We start from the raw sequence: 25154 nt of genomic DNA, 5'->3' as shown, positions 1-25154 counted from the left end.
GATTTCCAGCATCTGCAGATATTTTATGGTAGGAATTAACCTCACTTTCTGTTAGTGTGCAGTCAGTACCTGAACAACATGGTGTCATGTCCCCGTGCTTCACAATCGTGAGGTGAAGCTGTAATCTCTCAGAGGAAGTATCACTTTAATCAGGAATAGCAGGAGCACATTCATATGGACCTTATATTAGCAACCTTCATAGGTAATTCCGCAATGAAGAGTGTTAATTACTTGCCCAAGAAATACAGTGCATTTCAGCAGCGCTAGTATGTACCAAAACTTTCTAAACATCCTGGTTGCCCTTATAAATGCAACCTTCTGAATAGGTTTGGAAGTTCTATGTCACCGTGTCCTCAGTACAGCTACAGTCTGGAAGTGTTCGTAGCTTCCAGAGAGCAAGTCATGGTCCACTGGCTCAGGACTGTTTCCTCCAAATCGATGCAGATAGAATTTTCCATATCCCTCTTTTCCCTGCTTTGGATGAGGCAAGCCTAACAAATTCTCATCACCTGACTCTGCACCTCTATCAAACATCAAAAAAGCATCAAAATGATGTTCCTCTTTCTGACTACTCCAAGCAGTAATCATAGGTAGAATCCCCTCCTGCAAAACCTGGCCCCAGGTTTCTTGTACCACTTTCCAACTATTATTCAATAATTCATCTGCCTTTGATATGCACCTAACTAACCTAACCTCTCGGTGCTGCTCTTTGAAAGAGACAGTGTATGTGCTTGTAGCTTCATGTCTTATCTGCTCATTTGTCTGAAGATGCAGGATTCTTCAAGGAATTTCTGGCCAATTTTGCAGCTGTTTTGGTAGTTGATCCAATCATTAAACCCAGTGCCCATTCCATGCACCAAATATTGATAGAACCCAGTTCAAAGTGCATGTCCTTGTACTTTCTTTGTTGCTTTGACTGTCTTCTATTTGTGGATTAATGTTTCCTTGATATTAATATTAAGACACAAAAGAACCTTTGATATACCTATGTAGGAAGACCCTCCTGTTTTCTTAATATTCACTGTCCTTGGCCAGGGGATCTTGCCTTGTTTTTTGCTAAGCTTGGCTTTCAACACTGCAGCTGACAGTTCTAAACATCAAAATGTGATTTTTGAATAAGGTAAGCTTATGACTGATGGTCGCATTCCAGAAAAATCCATTCTCCGTAGAAGTTGAACAAATCTGGCAATCCAACACAGCCTTGCCTTATGCCTTGTTTAATACATGCCCATAGTGATAGCTCATTTTCTACCCTGACTGCCACTTTCTGTTTACCGTACAAGTTCCTTATTATCTGCACATTCTTCCGTCCCAGATTGCACTTGTTCAGCACCTTGAATACTTACTTCTGTCTTGCTTTATCAAAAGCCTTTTCATTGTCAATAAAGCATAAGTAGATGGTCTTTTGTGCCTCAATGCATCTCTTTGTGATGTTTCTCATCACAAATATTCCTTCCCTTGTTCCTGAGCCTTTACGAAAACCAAACTGCGTTTCTCCAATCTCATCGCTGATTGTACCTTACATTCTGCTAAACATTACCTTCAACAGTAGCTTAACGCAGTGAGACATTATGTTTATTGTCCTGTGTTTGTTATATCTTATCGTCCTTGGCTTTTTTGGTAAGGCGATAAGTACAGATTTGAGACCATTGGGAATGCGACCATCAGGAGACAGGTATTCTAATCGGAGGCCAGAAGTTGGATAACATCAGGTATGCGGAGGACACTGCATTGTTAGCTGACAGCGAATGTGAACTGCAAATTAAGCTGAATACAATGAATGAGAAAAGCCTTGACTACGGACTTGAAATCAACCCTATGAAAACAAAATCGATGGTGGAAAGCAAAACAAGCACTGAAGGCTCATTCATGATGGTATCATTACAAGTGAATGGACAAGACATTGAACAGATGCGAAAGTTTGAATATCTTGGCAGTTGTCTAACATGACGGGAAATGAGAAGTTGAGGTCAGAAGGAGAATAGGTATCGCTAAGACCCAGTTCATGAAGCTAAAAGATCTACCATACAATCGGAAGGTAGACATCCCAAGTAGAATCGGCTTCCTCGAGTGTTACGTGTGGTCAGTACTGAGGTATGGATCAGAAACGTGGACCCCTGAAGAAGGATGAAATGAAATGAATTAATGCTGTTGAAATGTGGTGCTATTGTCGAATGTTGAAGATCAGCTGGGTACAAAAAGTTTCAAATGAGAGGGTTTTGTCCGAAGTTTATAGACCACGGACATTGCTGGAGAAGATTATGAAGTTAAAAGGTGCTTATTGTGGACATATTGTAGAGAGATAATGTCTTGTCGGACTTACGATGTGGCAAGGTGGAGGGAAAGAAAGGAAGAGGAAGGCAAAGAATAACGTGGCTAGCTAACATCAAGGATTGGACCAAGCTGGACAAGACTAGAGATGTTGTGGACAAATGTCGGGACAGAGTGGCGTGGAGGGAAATCGTCCACCAACTGGAAATTCCAGATGTGCCCTAATGACGATGACGAAGCTTATGACTATTGTGTTTTGTTTAGCTTCTGGTTATAAATGAGAGTCGGTCTTCAGTTCTCAATATAAATGACAAGCAGTAATCAGTTTGAAGTTAAACCAAAGCATTGTGTCGATAGAGCAGCTTTGCAAACAAGCATTGTCTGTAGAACAGGACACCAGTCACAGCACCTGGTCTATTGCTGAAGAGGCGTAATGTACGATAATGGGTTATTTAATTCAGCTTGTTTCAAAACAGAGCACTGGCTGCATTGCTTAATTCAAAGAAACTTGCAGACTACTCGTATATTATTTAACATAGTAAATTGAAAAATTTGTATACGAATGGAGTCAGCTTTATAGCATTAATTTTGTGTACTTGAGAACTCTGTCTCCGGGTGCTTTTAGATCGTTTGTGTTAAAAGGTAACTGAAAAAATACCATGTGTGTAAAGTCACAGAAGTAACAGAAAGACAGTATAGATGTAGAGAGTAGTTCAGGTTTTCTCGGCAAGGGGTAAGGAATAGCAAGAATCATGACAGATTCCTGCGGCACACGTCTGGTTCATCTGCAGCTTGAGGATATGTCCTTTTAGTTGACAGGGATTGTGCCTGTTTTTTTGGAAATAATTTGGTGTTTTAGAAATTAATTGTAAGATAGAAATCCTCTGTGAATTTTAATGATTGTTTGGTTTTAAGTGTGTATCACTGAAAATCAACAAACTGCATTTAAATTACTTTGGAGTATGTTCTCCTTGGTGGGGTTGGGGGGGGGGGGGTGACTCACCACGTAAATAGTGTGATTTGCAACTGAACTTGCCAGGGAGAATAAACAGGAAAGTCAGAATCAGGTATATGATCACTGGCATGCGTCGTGAAATCTGTTAACTTAGCAGCAGCAGTTCAATGCAATACATAATATAGAAGAAGAAAAATAAATAAATTACAGTGCACGTATATTGAATAGATTAAAAATCATGCAAAAAACAGAAAGAATATATATTTAAAAAAGTGAGGTAAGGTCCAAGGGTTCAATGTCCATTTAGGAATTGAATGGTAGAAGGGAAGAAGCTGTTCCTGAATCACTGAGTGTGTGCCTTCAGGTTTCTGTACCTCCTGCCTGTGGTAACAGTGAGAAAAGAGCACAGCCTGGGTGCTGGAGATCCTTAATAATGGACTCTGCCTTTCTGAGACACTGCTCCTTGAAGATGCCCTGTAGGCTGGTACCCAAGATGGAGCTGACTAGATTTTCAACCCTCTGCAGCTTCTTTCGGTCCTGTGCAGTAGCCCCCCCCCCATACCAGACAGTGATGCAGCCTGTCAGAATGCTCTCCATGGTACATCTATAGAAGTTTTTGAGTATTTTTGTTGACATACCAAATCTCTTCAAACTCCTAATGAAGTATAGTCGCTGTCTTGCCTTCCTTATAACTACATCAATATGTTGGGACCAGGTCTCAGAGATCTTGACACCCAGGAACTTGAAACTGCTCACTCCCTCTATGAGGATTGGTATGTGTTCCTTTGTCTTACCCTTCCTGAAGTCCACAGTCAACTCTTTCATCTTACTGACGTTGAGTACCAGGTTGTTGCTGCAGCACCACTCCACTAGTTGGCGTATCTTGCTCCTGTACGCCCTCTTGTCATCACCTGAGATTCTACCAACAATGGTTGTATCATCAGCATATTTATAGATAGTATTTGAACTATGCCTAGCCACACAGTCATGTGTATACAGAGAATAGAACAGTGGGCTAAGCACACACCCCTGAGGTGCACCACTGTTGATCGTCAGCAAGGAGGAGATGTTATCACCAATCTGCACAGACTGTGGTCTTCTGCTTAGGAAGTCAAGGATCCAATTGCAGAGGGAGGTACAGAGGCCCAGGTTCTGCAACTTCTCAATCAGGACTGTGGGAATGATGGTATTTAATGCTGAGCTATAGTTGATGAACAGAACCTGACATAGGCGTTTCTGTTGTCCTTGTGGTCTAAAGCCGTGTGGAGATCCATTGAGGTTGCATCTGCCGTTGACCTATTGTGGCAATAAGCAAATTGCAATGGGTCCAGGTCCTTGCTCAGGCAGGAGTTCCGTCTAGTCATGACCAACTTCTCAAAGCATTCCATCACTGCAGATGCGAGTGCTACTGGGCAATAGTCATTAAGACAGCTCACATTATTCTTCTTAGGCACTGGTATAATTGTTACCTTTTTGAAGCAAGTGGGAACTTCTGCCTGTAGCAGTGAGAGATTAAAAATGTCCTTGAATACTTCTGCCAGTTGGTTGGCACAGGTTTTCAGAGCCTTACCAGGTACTCCATTGGGACCTTCCGCCTTGTGAAGGTTCACTCTCTTTAAAATCAACCTAACATTGGACTCTGAGACTGAGATCAAGGGTATTCAGGTGCAGCAGGGATCTTCACAGCTGTAATTATAATCTCCCTTTCAAAGCGGGCATAGAAGGCATTGAGTTTATCTGGTAGTGAAGCATCGCTGCCATTCAGGGTTTCGCTTTATAGGAAGTAATGTCTTGCAAACCCTGCCAGAGTTGTTGTACATCCGATGTTGCCTTCAACCTCATTCTAAATTGTCTCTTCACTCTTTTTTTAATATATTTTTTATTAAATTTTTAAGAGAATTGTATACACTGAATAGAATAATAGAGTAATGAAAATTAATATTAGCCCTCCCCCCTCCCTTTAACCCTCCCCCCCCCCTTACATCCCTGTCTAAAAAAAAGAAAAAAGAAGAAAAAAAGAAAGAAGAACGATTGCCTGGATATCGGAGGATCCCCACATGCTCCATGGAGTTCAAAATAACTTTAGTATATATCTTTATTTTTTCCCCTAAATAACTAATAATTTTATCTTCAAAGGACCTATATATTTAATCCTATCTTTTGTAGATAGGAGTGCCAAATTTTCAAAAATATATCGTTTTCAGTTCTTAAATTATAAGTAATTTTTTCAAGTGGAATGCAGCTATATATTTCATTATTCCAACGGTCCATAGTTAAGTATGAATCTGATTGCCAAGTAACTGCAATAGCTTTTTTGGCTACTGCCAATGCAATTTTTTTCTGATATTTATTCAATTTAGGTTTCGGTATTATCCCTTCAATATCACCTAATAAGAGTAATATTGGTTATGTGGAAGTTGTATTCCAATAATTTGTTCCAGTAAAAGTCTTAGATTTATCCAAAATGGTTGAATTTTAAAACAAGACCAAGTAGAGTGTAAAAAAGTACCAATTTCTTGATTACATCGGAAACATTGGTCAGATAAATTTGGGTTTTTTTTGTGGTGTAATATATAATTGATGTAAAAAATTGTATTGTACTAATCTAAGTCAGACATTTATTGTATTTGTCATACTATCAAGACATAATGGTCTTGACCAATTTTTTTCATCAATTTTAATATTCAAATCAGTTTCCCATTTTTGTCTTGACTTATGAATTCCTGGTTTAATTGTCTGTTTTTGAATCAAATTATACATGCAAGACATAATTTTTTAAATTTTTCCTTTTTGAATTAAAGTTTCTATTTCATTAGGTTTTGGCATTAACATTGTTTGACCCAGTTTATCTCTTAAATAGGCCTTTAATTGAAAATAACAGAAAAGAGTGTTATTTGATATTTTATATTTATTCTTTAATTGATCAAATGACATCAATATACCTCCTTCAAAACAGTCACCTATATATCTGATCCCTTTTTGAAACCAGTTATATAAAAGTTGATTATCTATTGTAAAAGGAATAAGACTATTTTGAATTAGGGTTCTCTTTGCTAATGAAGATTTCTTTATCTCATCATCCACATTTACTTTATTCCATAAATCGATCAAATGTTTTAATAAAAGAGATTCTTTCTTTTCCCATATCCATTTGGATTCCCATTTATATATAAAATCTTCTGGTATATTTTCTCCTATCTTATCTAACTCTATTCTAATCCATGCCAGTTTTTCTTCATCAAAAAAAGATGCAATAAATCTAAGTTGATTTGCTTCATAATAATTCTTAAAATTTGGTTGTAGTAACCCTCCTTGGTCACATTTACATTTCAATTTTTCCAATGATATTCTTGACATCTTACCTTTCGAAAGAAACTTCCTCACATATTTATTCAACTTTTGGAAAAACTTCTGGGGCAGTTGTATTGGTAATGTTTGAAATAAATATTGTAATCTAGGAAATATATTCATTTTTATGGCATTAACTCTACCTACTAATGTTATTGGTAACATCATCCATTTATCAAGATTTTCTTGTATTTTTTTCAATAATGGTAAATAATTTAATTTATATAAATTCTTTATATCATTATCGACTCTTATACCTACCATTTGTCGGCCATCTAAATTGAGTTACTAATCGACATTGACTATAATCTCCTTTAGTAAGGGGTAAAATTTCACTTTTATCCCAGTTTACTTTATACCCTGATATTTTTCCATATTCTTCCAATCTGAAAGATAATTTTTGCAACGAATGCAATGGGTTTGTTAAATAAATCAGAACATCATCAGCAAATAAATTAATCTTATATTCCTCCTGGTTAACTCTGAAATCCATAATATCTGGATCTGTTCTAATTAATTCAGCTAATGGTTCTATCGCCAATACAAATAGGGCAGGTGATAATGGACAGCCTTGTCTAGTTGATCTTGTTAACTGGAATGATATTGAAATATGACTACTTGTCACTACTTTAGCTTTGGGACTAGTATTTAAGGTTTTAATCCATTTTATAAAAGATTTTCCTAACCCATATTTTTCCAATACCTTAAATAAAAAGTCCCATTCCAATCTATCAAATGCTTTCTCTGCATCCAAAGCAACTGCCACACTCATTTCCTCCTCCTTTTGTGCCAAATGAATTATGCTAAGTAACCGAGATACATTATCCGCTGATTGTCTATTTTTAATAAAGCCTGTTTGATCCATATGTATTAATTTTGGTAAATATTTAGGTAATCTATTAGATAAAATTTTTACTAATATTTTATAATCCGTATTCAGCAAAGAAATAGGCCTATATGATGTTGGTTTTAAAGGATCTCTATCTTTTTTTGGCAATACTATTAGTATCGCTGTTGAAAAAGATTGTGGAAGTTTGTGTTCTTTCTGCTTGATATATTAACTCCATAAAGGGAGGGATTAATAAATCTTTAAATTTTTTATAAAATTCAGGCGGAAAACCATCTTCTGGAGATTTATTACTCTGAAGTGATCCTAAAGCTTCTTCAACCTCTTTTAATGTAAAGGGCATATCTTCCGAATTCAATTTTGGAAGAGTTATTTGTGATTTAAAAAAAAAAAAATTTCTATCTCAGCAACCTCATTTTGTGATTCTGATTGATATAATTCGGAGTAAAGAATTTTTAAAAGTTGCATTAATTTCTAAAGGTTTATAAGTAATTTTATTTGCACTTGTTCTAATTGCATTTATTGTTTTGGAAGCCTGCTCTGTTTTCAACTGCCAAGCAAGAATCTTGTGTGATCTTTCACCTAATTCATAATATCTCTGTTTAGTTCTCATAATTACTTTTTCTGTCAATATGTCTGGAGTGTATTATATTGTAGCTTCTTATTGACAAGATGTCTTCGTTTTTCTTCTGTCATACATATTTGGGATTCTTTTTCTAATTTTGTAATCTCTTTTTCTAATTGATCTATTTCTACCATATATTCCTTCTTAATTTTAGAGGTATAACTTATTATCTGACCCCTCAAATATGCTTTAATCACATCCCATAATATAAATTTATCATCAACTGAATATGAATCTGTATCCAAAAAAAATTGGATCTGCTTTTTCATAAAATCATAAAAATCTTGACATTTTAATAAAATTGAATTAAATCTCCATCTGTAAATCAATTCCTCCTTATCCATCATTATCATTGTCATTATCAAGGGGGAATGATCTGACAGTATTCTCGCTTTATATTCCACATTTTTCACTCTATCCTGAATATTCATTGATAATAGGAAAAAATCAATCCTTGAATAGGTTTTATGTTTATGAATAAAATGAATAATCTCTTTCTCTTGGATCTCTTCTCCATATATCAATCAAATTTAAGTCTTTCGTCAATGATAAAGTTAGCTTTATTACTTTTGATTTTGTAATAGCCTTAGTCGACCTATCTAGAACTGGGTCTAAACAAAAGTTAAAATCTCCACCTATTAATATTTTATCATGTGCGTTGGCCAAATTCAAAAAAACTTCTTGTATGAATTTTGCATCATTTTCATTTGGTGCATAAATGTTCATAACAGTCCATAATTCCGAAAAGATTTGACAATGTATAATCACATATCTCCCCACAGAATCAATTAGTACATTTTGTATTTTAATTGGTAATGTAGCGGTGTGCTACACGCAGCGCTAAAATAATGACACGGAGTTGGTAAACTGCAATTAAAAAAGATTTTATTCAAACTTCATAGCCAGGCGCGGATGCTGTAAGGGGCACGTACTCACAAACCCCCGCAGGCTTTCCCTTTGTTTGTGAAGCAGATCTGGCCTTTGTGCCGGTGCGCTGGCTATTTGTGAGCCGGTTCGAGTGCACTAGGAAGTGGGTCGCCACATAACCAGACTGGTTTGCTGCTGGGAGCGTGGCCTGGTGATCTGTGCGATGGATGCCCCACTCACCTTCTTGGCGTTCCACAGCAAGTCCGCCCGGGCTGCCACCTTCCGGGGGTCACTGAAATCCGCGTCGGACAGCAGCAGGCTGCTCGGGCAGCTGTTCCAGGAATGCCTGCTCAAACATGAGGCAGGGTTTGTGTCCACCGGGCAGAGACAACATCTCATTCATTAAAGCTGATGGAGGTCTGTCTCCCAAGCCATCTAGGTGCAGTAAACGGGCAGCCCGCTCGTGCCGTGAGAGTCCGAAAGTCCTTATGAGCAGGGCTTTGAATTCCGTGTACTTGCCGTCCGCTGTCCTGGGCGAGGGAGCTCACCACGTAGTAGTAACGTGTGTCCTCTGAGGTTATCTGCCAAATTGGGCTTCTGCTTGCTGGAACCACAGGTGAGGTCGCAGCGTCCAGAAACTTGGCAGTTTCAATGAAACCGCATGAACAGATGCGGCGTCTGTCATCTCCGGTCCAAAAATCGTTTGGATTGTCGGGGTCACCAATTATAGCGGTGTGCTACATGCAGCGCTAAAATAATGACACGGAGTCGGTAAACTGCAATTAAAGAAGATTTTATTCAAACTTCACAGCATTGCTTTAAAGCCTCCCTCATCCCGCCCTCCCTGGGCGTGGATGCTGTAGGGGGCACGTACTCACAATCCCCCGCAGGCTTTCCCTTTGTTGGTGAAGCAGACCTGGTTTTTGTGCCGGCACGCTGGCTATTTGTGAGCCGGTTCGAGTGTGCTAGGAAGTGGGTCGCCACAGTAAGGTTTTATTAACCAAAATTGCAACTCCCCTCAACTTTGAATGAAATGAAGCTGCAATAACACTTCCAACCCAATCTCTCTTTAATTTCTGATGTTCTGTCTCTGTTAAATGTGTTTCCTGCAAAAAAGCTATATCTCTTTCATTTTCTTAATATATGTTAAAACTCTTTTTCTTTTCACAGGTCCATTAAGCCCATTAACATTAAAACTTAAAAAATTGAGTAACTTAGTCATTATTAATACCTTGGGGAATCTCTTTAAAATTCTCCATGTTGCTATGTGTCTCCCCCCCCCCCCCCCATCATCCAGACAAAAAAAGATAGATAGTAAAGAAAGAAATAACAAAATACCCCCCCCCACTAATGTTGTGAATGAATAGAAACACAACATTACCCCCCTCCATTTTGCGGGTCATGGCAATCGCCATGATTACACATGTGAATCCCGCAGCAATTGATCAGAAGCTTCTCCAGTTCCCCCGTAACAAAAAAATATATGTGAAGAAGAAAAAAAATTAATATCTCTACTTCCAATTAATATTCCTCAATTTTTTTTATCTTGTTCCCCTTCTATCATATACTTAAAGTATATTTGTATATTATATGTCCATCAAATCCGATCCCTAACTCAGTCTTCATCTTTAACCCATTTCATTTCCATAATTCTTTACCGCATCTCGGGAATATTAAGTTCTTGTACAAACTCCTCCGCTTTCTGATGATCAGTAAAAAATCTTCTTTCTTCATCATCCAAAAAAATTATCAGTGTTGCTGGGTAGCTCAGTATAAATTTATAACCCTTTACCCATAAGATTTTTTTCACTGAATTAAAATCCTTCTGCCTCTTCAAAAGGTCATAACTTATATCAGGATAAAAAAGAACTCTTTTCCCTTCTATCATCAATGGCCCATTTCTCTTTCTGGCACCTTGAGCAGCTGCCTTCAAGATCTTTTCTTTATCTCAGTATCTTAAACATTTTATCAAGATTGATCGTGGATTTTGATCTTATTGGGGCTTTGGTCTTAAAGCTCTATGAGCCCTTTCAATTTCAATTAACTGACTTCCCTCTTCCATTTCCAAGACTTCTGGAATCCATTTTTGAAAGAATTTTATTGAATCTTCTCCCGCTATACCTTCTTTAAGACCAACAATCTTAATATTATTTCATCAGCTGAAATTTTCGAGTACATCTACTTTTTACAACAACAATTTTCTTTCTGATGTCCAGGCAAGGATATTATCTTCCATCTTATCCATTCTTTCAGTGTTGTCTCCCATTTTCTCTTCCAACTTTTAACTTACTTCTTCTGTTTTTCCACCACCTTATCAAGCGTAATCTTCATATTTCTAATATTTCTTTATATTGCTTTTAATTCATGCATTATTTGTATCAGGACTTCTCTTATGTCTCCAGAAAGTTTTCCACCTTTAATTTCCTCCTGTTCTTCTTCTTCATCTATTTCTTCATCTGTGTTTTCCAGAGAGTCTGATTCTACTTCCGATTCACTTTCATTTTCACTTCCAGTTGCAGTTTTGTTTGCACCTGTTTGTGCACACTCGTTTCTTCACGCATGCACAGCTCCCGCTGTTACTTCTCAGAGACCATTGATATTGCCGCAGCCTCCTGCCCTGCACCATCGGAGGCGACGTGTACTTCGCCGGGAAGAGATCCAACTTGAGTACGAGGCTCCGCCAAAACGGCCGGGCCTCTTTCCCTGCCAACTCACGCTGTCTTCAAAGTTGTAATTCTCTTCTGTTTCTGTTTAGGAGGCATATCTAAAGATAGTCCTGAGTTGTTTATAAGTAGTTTCTAGAAGGTATTTATTAACTCTTCTTCACTTAAACTTTGTTTTATTTTTACGGGAGAGCTGGATTTCCACGTCTCGATCCTACGTCATCACGTGACGTCCCCGTCTCTTCACTCCTGATATACCCCTCCACAAATCATACCTGGTTTTCTGGTACAGGCCTGGGTTGCTAGACTTGATTGCCACAGATCTAGCCTTCAGCAGACCTCTTGGTTCATCCACAGCTATTGGTTTGGGAATGTACAGTACACACTCGTCCATACAGGATTTATTGAAGTGAGTAACAACGACAGCATACTCATCCAGGTTTGAAGATGAATCCATGAATATGGTTCAGTCCACCAATTCAAAGCAGTCCTGTAGGAGTTCTTGTGCTTCCCTTGTCCATATCTTCTTGGTCCTCACTGCTGGTGCTGCAGTCTTCAGTCTCTGCCTATACTCAGGCGGTAGAAGTACAGCCAGGTGATCAGAATTCCCGAAGTGAGGGCATGGAATAGCACAGTCGGCATCCTTGATCATGGTGTAACAATGGTTCAGTGTGTTGTTTCCTCTGGTATTGCAAGTGTTTTGTTGATGGTACTTGCTAAGTGATTTTTTTCAGACTGTAAAGTGACCTAGTCTTTGAAGATTGGGTAGTTACAGTATAACCATCCATTACTGAGGGCAGTTCTTTTCGTTGGATAGGGCTTAAGGTCTTCATTTGAGTTTAAAATTTCAGTTAGTAAACCAAAGGCACCACCTCATCTTGGTGCAGTGGGGTTCGCAAATGTATGAATATCAGATAGAATTGTAACAATTGCCCTGGCACTATGTTTAGAGAGGGTCAACCTCTGTTGCTGCCACCCACCATTTGCTTCTTCTCCTCTCCCTCCTTTTCTAGTTCTTGTACCTTCTTGCCTCATAGCTGGCTAGGGTTGCACACTCATTACAGCCAAATTAAGGTGGATGCTGTAAAAAAAATGAAGTTTCCAACTCTCAAAGCAGAGTGCAGCAGAACATTCTCCTTGGAGAAGAGCTTGCAAACTGGATATAAGATTGTCTGGATGGCAGGAGACAGAGGGCGATGGTGAAAGATGTTACTCAGATTATAAGTCCATGACTAATAGTGAGTCCCATGGTCAGTCCAGGAACACTGTTATTTGATATCTATATTAATGATTTGGATGAGAATATGCATATATGACATATTAAGTTTGCCAATGACAATAAAGTAGATGGTGTCAGAGACAATGAATTGGCTGGATAGGTGGGCTGAGGACTGGCAAATAGAATTTAATTTGGATAAGGATCCTGAAGAAGTGTCTCAGCCTGAAAAATTGACTGTTCACTGTTTTCCATAGATGCTGCCTGGCCTGAGTTCCTCTAGCATTTTAATGTGTGTCACTTTGAATTTCTAGCATCTGCATATTTTCTTGTGTTCATACCTAAACCTTTTTCTGTTTAGTTTGAAGTAACATTCCTCATCTTCTTTCCGTGAACTGCATCATGAATGCTATATTTCTATATATAGACACTTAGCAGTTTTTTTTTACTTGTCGCCTTGAAAAAGGAAAACAGAAACCTGATTAGACTACTTGACGTTTAGCAGACTCTTTACAACATTTGCAGTGCATCATAAATGTGATCAGCCTTGGAATTTCATTATTTTGACCTTTGTTTACCATGGACTTCCTTCACATTTGTATAGGAGTTGCTCATTTCTAACAGTTTGCTGTTAATTCAGAATGCATGATATCCTCATTACCTGAATGAATTTTTGAGTGAATTAATCATTTAACATTTTACTCCTGTTTCCATTAATGACACCTTGCAGGATAAGGTAGAGAAGGTTAGCGATTCTACTGCAGAAGGCAGTGCCAAAACCTATGTCAGCTGACTTTCATATGCTTACATGTTTTCATTAAGGCTATTGGTCAGTCAATGGAAAAAAGAATGTTGGATAATTGTTCTCGTGTTCAGTGTTGAAACTGCTTATAGTTCTTTGATCACAAATGAAAAGCAAACTTATATTCAGTCTGTCCGTCCAAGATGAGACTCTGCCTTTGCATGCTTGGCCATCAGACTGCTAGTTCATTATCTATATATCACCATAATAGGAGCTCTGAAGGACGAGTTTTACAAGTCTAGTTAATGTTAAAGATGGCATTGTTTATATATGGTTTACTTTGAAGTGATTCTAAAATGAAAATAGTTACTCTCCCCCCCCCCCCCCACCCCGGTGACATGCTGCCCCTTTGTGTACACGAGATTCTGCAAATGCTGGTGGAAATCCAAAGCAACGCACACTGCTGAGTTCTTTCAGCATTTCTGTGCATTCATGCTTTCACGCAGCAAAATATGGGCTATGTGTAAAAAGTAGATGAATGGAATACCTCATTATGCCATCACGTCATACGTGAGTATTTCACTAAAAAAAGCTAAAAGTAGACAAATACCGTGGCTCATGTGTTTTTCTTTCAATAACTTTCTGGAGTTACAAAACATAACAATGGTGATGAAGAAGTCCTTAAAATGAATCTGAGATGACTGCTTACCAGTTGAAGCACAGCGTGTTTTTCTTTGCAAGCGAAAGCGAGGTTTGAGTTTTTTTTAAAGTAGAAAATGGATGAAATTAACAAATAGCAAGTGTGGCCTCTGGTTCATAAACAGTGAGCACCGGGTGATGATAATAATAAATGTTTAATAAAAAGCAGAAATGGCTGGCTACGTCAGAAAGATGGACGTATTTGATTGCACAACAGATGACTGGATATTGTATCCTAAAGGAATTGAGTCATATTTTGATGCAAATGAATGAGCAGATGAAAAACGAATGCCGGTTTTGCTAAGTGCAATGGGTAGAAACACATACAGTTTGTTTAGAGGTTTAACTGCTCCAACCAAATCAGCTGAAATAAACTTTCCTGATGTTGTGAACCTAATAGTGGGACATTTAGAAACAAAACCATTGTTGATTGCAGAACACTGTAGGTTTCATAAGCGGAATCAGAGGAAGGAGAATACATTTCAGCTTACGTAATTAAATTGAAGAAATTGTTGGAGAATTGTCGGTTCAGTGATGGGCTTAATGCACTGACAGATTGTTTAGTTTGTGAAATCTTACAAGAAAGCATTCTAAGATAACTACTAACTGAAGCACAATGAATTTAAAAGAATAGCAGAAGATCACTGTATCAGTGGAACCAGCAGCAGAGATGCAGCTCAGTTGCAGTCAGGAATGAAAGTGAGCGTGAACAAAATTGCAGTGTCTAAACAGAAACCTGCCTAGTTGAACAGATTGTGTTATTGTTATGGCAGGGGCTCACATACTCCAGACCAATGTAGGTTTAAAGGCAAAACTTGCAGAAAAGGCAACAAAGTAGAACACACTTAAAGCACAATTCAGACAGACAAGAATAAATGCACTGCACAAAGAAAAGATAAAGATGAAAAGTCAAGTTGCAGTTTCAGGAAGAGCACTAATTTGCAAGCTATTGATGAGAGTAACACTACACTGACTAGCCTTGAGATTTTACAATTTGAAAGCTAACAAGAGACAAGTAAAAAAACAAGAGAAAATCTGCAGATGCTATAAATCCAAGCAACATACAAAAACTGCTGGAGGAACTCAGCAGGCCAGTCAGCATCTATGGAAAAGAGTACAATCACTGTTTTGGACCAAGATCCTTCATCAGGACGAGGAATTTGGCTTACACCAGAAGTGAATAGCAAATTAATTAAAACGGAATTGGACACTGGCTTGGCTGCTTAAGTCATTCCTCAAAATGAGTGTGAATGGCATTTCAAAAATGCTGAACTGAAGCCTGCAAAAATCCAAATAAGAACTTATACTAGAGATAAGATAATTCCTGTGGGAATGACATCCGTAACAGTGAAATACAACAACTGACAAGCCCCATTGAGCTTGTATGTGGTAGAAACAAGAGGGCCAGCATTGTGGGATCGTGATTGGCAGAGCCAACTACAACTTGATTGGAGATCCATCCACCATTTACATGGCTCATCCCCTGTAATAGAGACAACTAAAAGTGAATTAAGAAAGTTACTAGAAAATGCCACCGTAGTGTTCAGGATAGCAATGGAAAAGTCAAACATATCAAGGATAAAATAGTGTTAAATGAAAATGCCACACCGAAATTTTACAAAGCCTGTCCAGTTCCTTGTAAACCGATAGAGTAGCCAGTGAGTTAGATCAAATAGAGGCTGAAAGAAATCTTTCCAAGTTGTGTGGAGCCCATGGACATGTCAGCGGTCCCATAGCCAAGAAGATTGGGTCTGTCATCTGTGGTGATTTTAAGGTCACATTAACCCAGTACTAAAAGTAGATCAATATCCTCAGCCCAGGATTGAGGATACCTTTGCAAACCTTTCTGGGGGGAAACTCTTCAGTGAAGTGAATTTAGTCTACATGGCAACCCAAAATGGCTGGAGTGTGCTGCAGAAATTCTCCCATTTTTACCAGTATTGGGATGAACCAGCTTTTGACGGAGGTTGTCTTATGTGAGGATTAAGAGTTGTTGCACCATTCAAACTGAGAGCTAAAGTGTTGGAGGAGTGACATGCTGGTCATGTAGGTGTGGTCAAAACAAAAGTGTTGGCTCGAAGCTTTATCAGGTGGCCTGGGGTAGATCAGCAGATCGAGCAGCTTGCTACGCACTGTTTGGGATGCCGTCACATCTAGAAAATCCCAAGAGCAGTGCCTCTCCATCCCTGGGAACTCCCTGTATTGTCCTGGCAGAGGATTCATGTGGATTTTGTCGGACCCTTCAAGCATACAAACTTTTTGGTTGTAATGAATGCAGCTATAAAATGGCCAGGCATGTTCCCAATAGCCTCCTCTACTGTCTGTGGATGTGATGAGAAGCCTCTTCTCAAGGATCTGTCTTAGAAAGTGACAGGTGACCATAGTTTATTATGGAACAGTTTCAGTCATTCCTGAAAATTAATGGAATCAGACATATTGCATCTGCACTGTACCAGCCAGCTACAAAAGGCTTGGCAGAAAGGTTTGTCCAGAATATAAAGAACGCACTGCAAGCAATGCCAGCAGACACACTACATTGACACTGACTTGGAAGCTCGCAAATTTTCTCCTTGCTTATTGCAATGCAGCACACTCCACAACTAACAACTTACCAAATATGCTTCTCCTGGGTCATCTCTTGTGCTCATGTTAGGATCTCCCCAAACCTAATCCCCGAAGGAATATGCAGGATAAACAGCTGAGACAAATTGAGGGCTCTTCATAGAACACAGAAGAGTACAGACCATTCGGCCCACAGTGTTGTGCAGAACCAGCAAAAAAGCAAATCAAAAATGCCCAAACACTAGTCCCTCCTACATACACCATGTCCATATCCCTCCATCTTCCATACATCCATGTGTCTATCCAAATGACTCTTAAAAACCGCTAGTATATTTGCCTCTACCACCATACCAGACAGCATATTCCAGGCATCCGCGACTCTCTGTGTAAAAGACTTAGCCCTCACGTTCCCCTTGAACTTGCCTCCTCTCACCTTCAATGTATGCCTTTGCTATTAGATGTTTCAACCCTGGGAAGCAGATACACTCTGTCCACTCTACCTATCTCTCATAATCTTGTAAACCTCTCTCAGATCTCCCCTGAGCCTGTAACACTCCAGAGAAACCAACTGAAGTTTGTCCAGCCTCTCGTGACAACACGTGCCCTCTAAATCAGGCAGCATCCTGGTAAACCACTTCTGCACCCTCTCCAAAGCCTCAACATCCTTCCTATACTGGGGTGACCTGAGCTACATGCAATACTCCAGATATGGCCTGATCAGAATTTTATAAATGCAACATGACCTCCTAACTTTTTCAGCTCAATGCCTTGACTTGTAAAAGCAAGTATTCCATAAGCCGCCTTAACCACCTTCTCGACCTGTAAAACTACTTTCAAGGAGCTATGAACTTAGATCCCTAGATCTCTCTGCTCATGGGACCTTGCCCTTTGCAGTGCACTGTTTCCTTTCATTTGCTTTGCCGATGTGCAACACCACACACTTATCTGGGTTAAACTCCAGCTGCCATTTCTTAGCCCATGTCTGCAACTGATCTATATTGTGCTGTATTCTTTGCCAGTTTCATACACTATCCACAACTCCACTAATCTTGGTATCATCTGCAAATTTACTAACCCACACATCTACATTTTCATCCAGGTCCCTTGTACACATTACAAACAGCAGATATCTGTGCGGAAACCCACTAATTACAGGCTCTTCAACCAAGGAGGTTTGATGTTTCACTCCTAGACAAACAGTCCTGATGAGGGACTACAGAGATAATCAAAAGTAGGTATGTGGAAAGATTAAGGACAGAGCTGGGCCACTTCCTACACAGTGGAGATTGTGCCTGATGTCATCTGGAGATGTCACATCGATCAATTGAGGAGAGCAGAGTCAGTTGTTAGAGAAGGTTTTCCAGAGCTGTGAGAACCACTTTGTGCAGACCCAGAGACGATTGCAACCGGCACGCAGGAAGCCCAGACTCTGAGATTGTTTCACAGCAAGTCTCACCTACTGAGCAGAGCGACTCCCTCCTTGTCAGGAATGAGTTAGAAATCCTGCACAGCAATTAGATTTTGAAGCCTGAATGGGACAATTTAAAGTTTTACTATGCTGTAGAAGTCTATATAGTAGTTATATTATATAGTATAGTGTGTGTGTTTAGAGAGTAGTACATTACATATTTGAATTGAGATTCGTTCTCTGTTGAGTTGGAGTTTGTAGCTAAGCAGTAAGGTGTGCTGTGTATTTAATATTCTAGTAATATTTGAGTCATATTGTATACATATTGTTTGATTAAACAGTCTGTTGTTTATATAATTAATTATAGGATATACAGTGCCTTTTACAAGTATTCTGCCCTCAATTATTTGTTGACATAAATGAGTGTTACAACTGGGGATTTTGATTAATTTAACTGAGAAATTTTATTTGTGAACCACGTGCTTCTTTTTTCTCACTAGAGCCCCCAAACAGGGACAATAGCAAAGCATGAGAAACTAATAATTCAGAAACTGAAATGACAGCAGTTCAATAGTATTCATCCCCCTTTGCTTAATTGAACCACCTCTCACAGCTATTACAGCCAGTATTCTTTCTGGATAACTGTTTGTTAGCTTTACACAACGTGGTGGTGCAAGAGTTACCCTTCTTCCTTACAAAACTGCTCAAGCTGTGCAAGGTTAGTTGGAGAGCAGCAGAGGGCAACAATCAAGATCTTGTCAGAGATGTTCGATTGGGTTAAAATCACACTCTGGGCCACTCAAGGACATCAGTTTTCTTCATTTGAAGCCACTCCATCGTTGCTCTGACAGTGTGCTTTGGGTCGTTGTCCTGCTGTAAGACAAACTCCCTTCCCAGTTTAAACTTTCTGGCAGCGGCTTGCAGGTTTTATCCAGGATCTCTCAGTATTTAGATGCCTATCAATCCTGACCAGATTTCCAGTCCCTGCTGCTGAAAAGCATCCCCATAGCAGGATGCTACCTCCACTACTTCATAGTAAGGAAGGTGTAACTGGCTTACGTGCAGTATTAGGGCCAAAAGTTCCACTTTAGACTCATCTAACCACAAGACCTTCTTCCACATCTAGCGAAGCTTTGCAAAATCTTGATGGGCAAGGATATACTTTTTTTAGCCAGGGCTTCTTCCTTGCCAGTCTTCTGTAAGTACCCTTTCAGTGCAAGGTCTTAGAGGTTGTAGAGCCATGAACTTCATCTCCAGTTGCAGCCACTGAATTTTGCATCTCACTCAGAGTGACTTCTGGCATCACAGTAGCCTCTCTTACACGTGCCATTCTTCTCCGGTGACTATGTTTAGAAGGACAGCCTGACCTAAGTACAGGCTGTGGTTTCATATTTTTTCCACTTTTTCACAATTGACTGCACTGAGCTCTGAGGTATGTTCAGAGTTTTTGAGATGGTCTGGTACCCTTCCATAGATTTGCGCTTCTCTATTATCATTTCTCTGACTTGTCTTGTATCTTCTGTCTTCATTTTGGTTTGGTCTGTTGAAATCTGTCATTGTGTTAGATCTTACAGAGATATTTATTCAGGTGCTCCCCCAATTTTCTACATCAACAAATTGGATGAGTTGGTAAGGTAATATATAGATGTGCACTATACGAAAGTTAGCATAGTAATTACATAGGGATGAATACTTTTTCAGCCTCACATTTTGGGTTTTTAATATTTTAATGTTAATGTTAATGATTTGTCATGGTGCACAATTTTTTGAGTAAATTTTTAAAAAGGGTCATACTTCAATGTATTTTAAATTCAGAAAATGAGAGCAAAATGTGAAAATAGTTCTGGGGGCTGAATCCTTTTTCAAGCCACTCTATGTAAAAGTATGTGTGTGGCATACATCATATACATCATCATGCGACCGCATCATACGTGAGCACTTCACTGAAAATAAATAAGTAGACAAGTATCCTGGCTCCTGTGTTTTTCTTTCAATTAGTTTCTAGAGTTACAACGCAACATCATGTACATCCCATCAATCTAGTCAGTGTTACAGACTTGAGAAAGCATCTTCACCAGATTAAATTCAGCAGGTGAGAAACAAATCCCTGTTTTAAAGCAAGTGCTTTGAAAACAGTAAGTTTGATTTCTCAGAAGGTTTGTTTTACTTGCATTTCAATTTCACCTTTAGGTGATGCTCTCAATTTTGAGAAGAAAAATGACTTTCCTCTGTCACATAATGTTTGTGTCATGACTTAGCAGTGAGTTTAATTTTGGTTTCTTTTGCATTCTCTAACTACTGTACTGTGTAATTGTAATGTTCTTGCTCCACTGCCATTTTGAGTTTTTCTGATTTATGACTCTTGAGTCATAGTCATAGAACACTACAGCAAAGGAACAGGCCCTTCTGGAAATTTAAACCATGCCAAACATTTAAGCAAAGCCCTCCATTCCCTCCCATTCATTTTCCTATCCAACTTTTTCTTAAATGTTGAAATCAAACTTGTATGCACCACTATGCTACCAGCTCATTCCACACTCATACCACCCTCTGAGTGAAGAAGTAACTCCCTAACTTTGCCCTTAAATGTTTCACCTTCACCCTTAACCCTAGTTCTAGTCTCAACCAACTTTAGTGGAAATAATATTTAATATGTCGAGGAGGAGATCAGTTTGTTTGAAAATATTAAGTTCATTTGTGTGTGGCATTTTGGTGCTGTGGTAAAGGTACTGCATCATGGCTCCAGTGATCCTAGTTCAATCCCCATCTCCGGTGCTTTCCAAGTGGAGTTTGCAAGTTCTCCCTGTGACCTCATGATTCCCCCATCCATCAACACTCTGGTTTCCTCCCACATCCCTGAGGTATGCAGGCAGGGAGGTGAATTGGCCACTGCAAGTTGTCTGAATTGTATTAGAGAGTGCTGGAATCTGGAGCAGAGTTTTTGAGATGTGAGAAGAATGAAACAGAATTTGTGTAATTAAGTGAGCTAAAGGTTTTGCTTCCATAGTGTACAACTCTGGGATGGCGGCTCTGTTACAAGCATAGCTAACTCTTCCCTTCCTTATCCATTCACACATCTCTCTTTGCACTTGGTATTTTCTAAGAGTTTCTATGGAAAAATAATGTCTGTTTCCTCTTGTTTCCCTTTCTGCTCTTCGTTGCCCCTCCTGCGCATGTCACTCAGTTAATGCGAGTGCCGGGTGCTTTCCAGCTGGTTTTCTCAAGGACACTCATTGTTTGCAGCTGCTGAATGTGTGTGGTCTGGGTCTGTCGCCCTTCAGTCTTCATTCCATACCTCACCTGTCTGTCTCTCATCCCTCTGCCCACTCTTCTCACTGATAGAACAGTACAGGAACAGGCCCTTCGTGCTGAAAATTAAGCCAAATTATACTAAATCTCTTGTGTGTGCATAATTCATATACCTCCATTCACTTTATATTATACTGAAAGAGCACTACAGCATAGAAACAGGCCCTTTGACCCATCTTGTCAATGTTGAACTGTTATTCTGCTTAAACGTTAATTACCCTATCTGCTTCCACCCCACCACCCTACCCATCTCAATGTAAAAGAAAACTTGCCCTGTACATCTTTAAACTTTCCCCTCTCATCTTAAATGCATGATTGTTTGGTGTCCAGTGACCCTCTTTCTCCCAATTTCCTCTTGGTTTCTCATTCACTTGCGCCCCCCCCCCCCCCCCAGATTCTGCTTTGAGCTCCTTTTCACTCCTACTTGCTGGCCTGCCTGTGCCTTTTCAATCTCAGCCTCCCAGATTTTCCTTACAGCTTCCCTCCTGTAGGTCTAGTAGCTACCTGCCTTCTGTTGCCAGAGAAAGGACTGAGCTCTGATGATACCATCCAAAAGCTGTGGTAACCTCCAGATGCTGCAGTTGCAAGCTATACGAGGGTCTGAAGGGAACTTTGTATTATATGGTCGTGTCATCTGTCCCAAAGAATTCATTCTTTCTGGTGTTACCAAGCCTAGTAGATGTTAAAATGCTATAGAAGCCTAATTATATTTTTTCTCTCTTCTCTTGTAGGTAGCATTTTTGAAACTGGATTGATGGTAGTCATTACCAAATCGGATAAGTACATGGATTGGGAAGGACTTCGGTGTTTGCTTCGTGAATCAATTTGCAGGGTAATAAAAATAGTTGGCTTCGAGAGGAGCTGCTTAAAATTAATGGAATCTGACAGAATAGGCCAATGGAACAGCTCAATGACAGAACTGTGATCTCAGCATTTCAAAGAAAATAAAGAAGTAGGGGAGACAAGAGATTTCTGCAGATGCTGGAAATCTTGAGCAATGCACGCAAAATGCTGGAGGAGCTCAGCATGTCAGGCAGTGTCTGCATAGGGAAATGAATAGCTGACAGTTTGGGCTAAGACACTTCATCAGGACTGGAACAAAAGGGGGCAGAAGGTGGGGGCCAGTGGAGGAGTAGAAGCTGAAGGGTGATGGGCATGACCAAGTGAGGGGGAGGATGGGAGGGCTGAAGATGATGTGAAAATCTGGGAGTTGTTAGTTGGAATAGGCTATTTGCAGATATTTTGCCCTTCCTTAAAAATGGCTGGTCATCTGCATTCCAGATCCACCTTTCTAATCGATAAGCAAATCTGTTGATTTGCAGGCATGAAGCTTGCAATTTCATGTGTTTGTATATTTGCAATTACATTATAAATTAACTGTATTACTAGGAAGGTGAAAGTTTCAATTGACAGATCTGGAATATATCAAAATTCACACAATGTCCGGTGTATAGAAGTGGTGCTTCTTTTAAAGACTTATAAATGCACTGTGGTGACCTTGTCAGCTGAATGTGCTGAGGAGCTTTTTGAAGAATGGAAGCCAATAAAACAAGGTCATTTTAACTTCAGATATTTAATAAGAAGGATTGTCTGTCACCCAGGCTGAAGGAAATCGGTCTCTGATTAACTGTGCCACATTTGACTGCCTTCCGTGTGGTGCATCTCCATTTGGCTTTAAGGTGAATCATGGTGTGTGTTCCAGGTTGAGAAATAGTTAAAGCCAGTCCATCCAAATGTGAACTGTTGTGAAGGGCTCTGATTTGCAGTCTTTTGGGGATTGTTTTCCCTCTTGAGTTTATATGGATATTTCTGTTTATGCAATGTGTTAATGACTTCAGTGTGGATTGAGAGAGGGATTTGTGAATTTACATTATTAAATTTATTTAATCATCAATTGTGATTAAATATACCAGTTGTTTCACCTCCTTGCTCTCAGTCTTTATTAAGGACTTTATTAAGGACTTATATAGGCACAGCAAGCAACTAGGCTTTGTACATTTTACCAAACTCATCACCTTGCCATATCTAGAGGCATGTAATAAACATTCTACGTCAATCTACAAGAAAAAGAAAACAGGAATTCTTCAGCACAGTATAGTTTAAATGTTCAGTTTATAATAAATCAAATGATAACTAATACCATGTTACATATGGGGTCAGGCCATCTGATCTGTGGAGCTTACCCTCTCATGACATGATGCAGCCACAGAAGCAGAAGTTATATCAGAAGCAAGTCTGGCCAATTTAGGAAAACTCTGGGGAATCTCCCTTGGACCATCACCCTGCCCGCAAGAGAGCTCAGCAACTCCCCATTCCAGATACAGTAATGTTAGTAATCTCTTATTACGTAAACCATCCACCTCTTGACATCTGGTCCAGTTCACTTTGAGGGACTGCAGCAAATTTATCCCAACCGTGTACTCTGATAATCTCTAATGGTTGATGGCTCTCTGGAAAATAAACATGTTTCTAACTTGGCTCTATGTCTGTGTCTGTTAGATACTTTACCCTTTGGTCCCTCAAATCTATCATATTAAACTGAACAGGATATATAAGTTAACTAGCCCTGTGTTTTTTGAAGGAAAATAGTTTCAATGACTTGGGTTCTCCTATTCAGTTGCTCTAAAAGCAGACGTTATTTTGTTTACTTCAGCAGGACTTGCTTTGGGGATCAGAATGTGATGATGCTCCCAAATATAAAGCCTCGTCAGGACCAATTATGCTGTCTGATTTATGTCCTATTGTCCCAGTAATACAACTACGAAGCCTGTTTGCTTTCGCAGACTGCATGTGAGCCTTCAGTAACCTATCAATCAAGATCCCCAAGGTTTCCCTTCTCCTTTCTAACCTTTAATCGTGACAACTGTGTTTAGCAAACTCGTCAAGAGTTATCTGATCCAGATTAATTAGCCTCATCCATGTTGCACACCGTCCTAAATCACTAACTTCTCAAAATTGCCCTTCACCCAAAGTACATTTGTTCAAAATTCCCAGCACTAATTCACAGTTATTACTCATCTGCATGTCTGTGAATTGTTCCATTAAAATTATCCCCCATATCATTTATAGTGAGCAGCAATGGAAATGTCACTTGGAATTCTATTTGTAACAGGTTTAGGCTGTTTCAAAATAACCTGTCAACATTGACTTCTCGGGAACAATGTCTGTATGACACTTTCCAAAGAGTGAACAGCCACCAGACTCTCACCCTCCTTCACTGACCCTAACAACTTTCACAATTCACCAGAATAAACTGGACAACAAAGGTTTTGCTTTCTTGAATACTTTTGGGTGTGTATTATGGATTTCGGACTACCGGTCATGAAAATCACCATGAAAATTCCTTATTCCGCACCATTTTTTTGAAATCGCCTACATTTTCTATTTTAATTCATCATTTAAGGCAGTGACAAATGGCAAGATGAAGGAAGGCATTTTTGTTGGTCCACAAATCAAACAGGTCATCAATGACAAGAAATTCAAAGAGCTCCTAGACTGGGGAAAATTGCATGGAAAGCATTCAAGGATATTGTTGAAAAATTTCTCAGCAACTACAAGGCAACAAACTACGTGCAGCTGGTTGACAACATGCTTCAAGCTTACAAAACCATGAAGAGCAACACCTCACTAAAGATTCATTCT

At 39.3% G+C, this 25154-nt stretch overlaps 1 protein-coding gene across 4 annotated transcripts in view; it reads left to right on the top strand.

The window, feature by feature from the left end:
• Nucleotides 1-25154, top strand: part of ube3d (ubiquitin protein ligase E3D) — a 358068-nt gene that overhangs the window by 218914 nt on the left and 114000 nt on the right. For 3 of the 4 annotated variants that reach the window (XR_009514423.1, XR_009514422.1, XR_009514421.1), the window contains exon 10: nucleotides 22244-22344. Coding sequence is in view for 1 of the 4 variants with exons in the window: in XM_059982380.1 (XP_059838363.1) it covers nucleotides 22244-22267 (24 nt within the window). In the remaining 3 variants the exon portion in view is untranslated. Of the gene's footprint in view, nucleotides 1-22243 lie in introns of all 4 variants that reach the window. The other variant, XM_059982380.1, reaches the window with a different exon arrangement.

The sequence above is a fragment of the Hypanus sabinus genome, chromosome 10 (assembly GCF_030144855.1).
Source record: "Hypanus sabinus isolate sHypSab1 chromosome 10, sHypSab1.hap1, whole genome shotgun sequence".
Classification (NCBI taxonomy): Eukaryota; Metazoa; Chordata; class Chondrichthyes; order Myliobatiformes; family Dasyatidae; genus Hypanus; species Hypanus sabinus.
The sequence above is the reverse complement of the archived record's forward strand: the minus strand, read 5'-3'. Positions and strand labels throughout refer to the sequence as shown.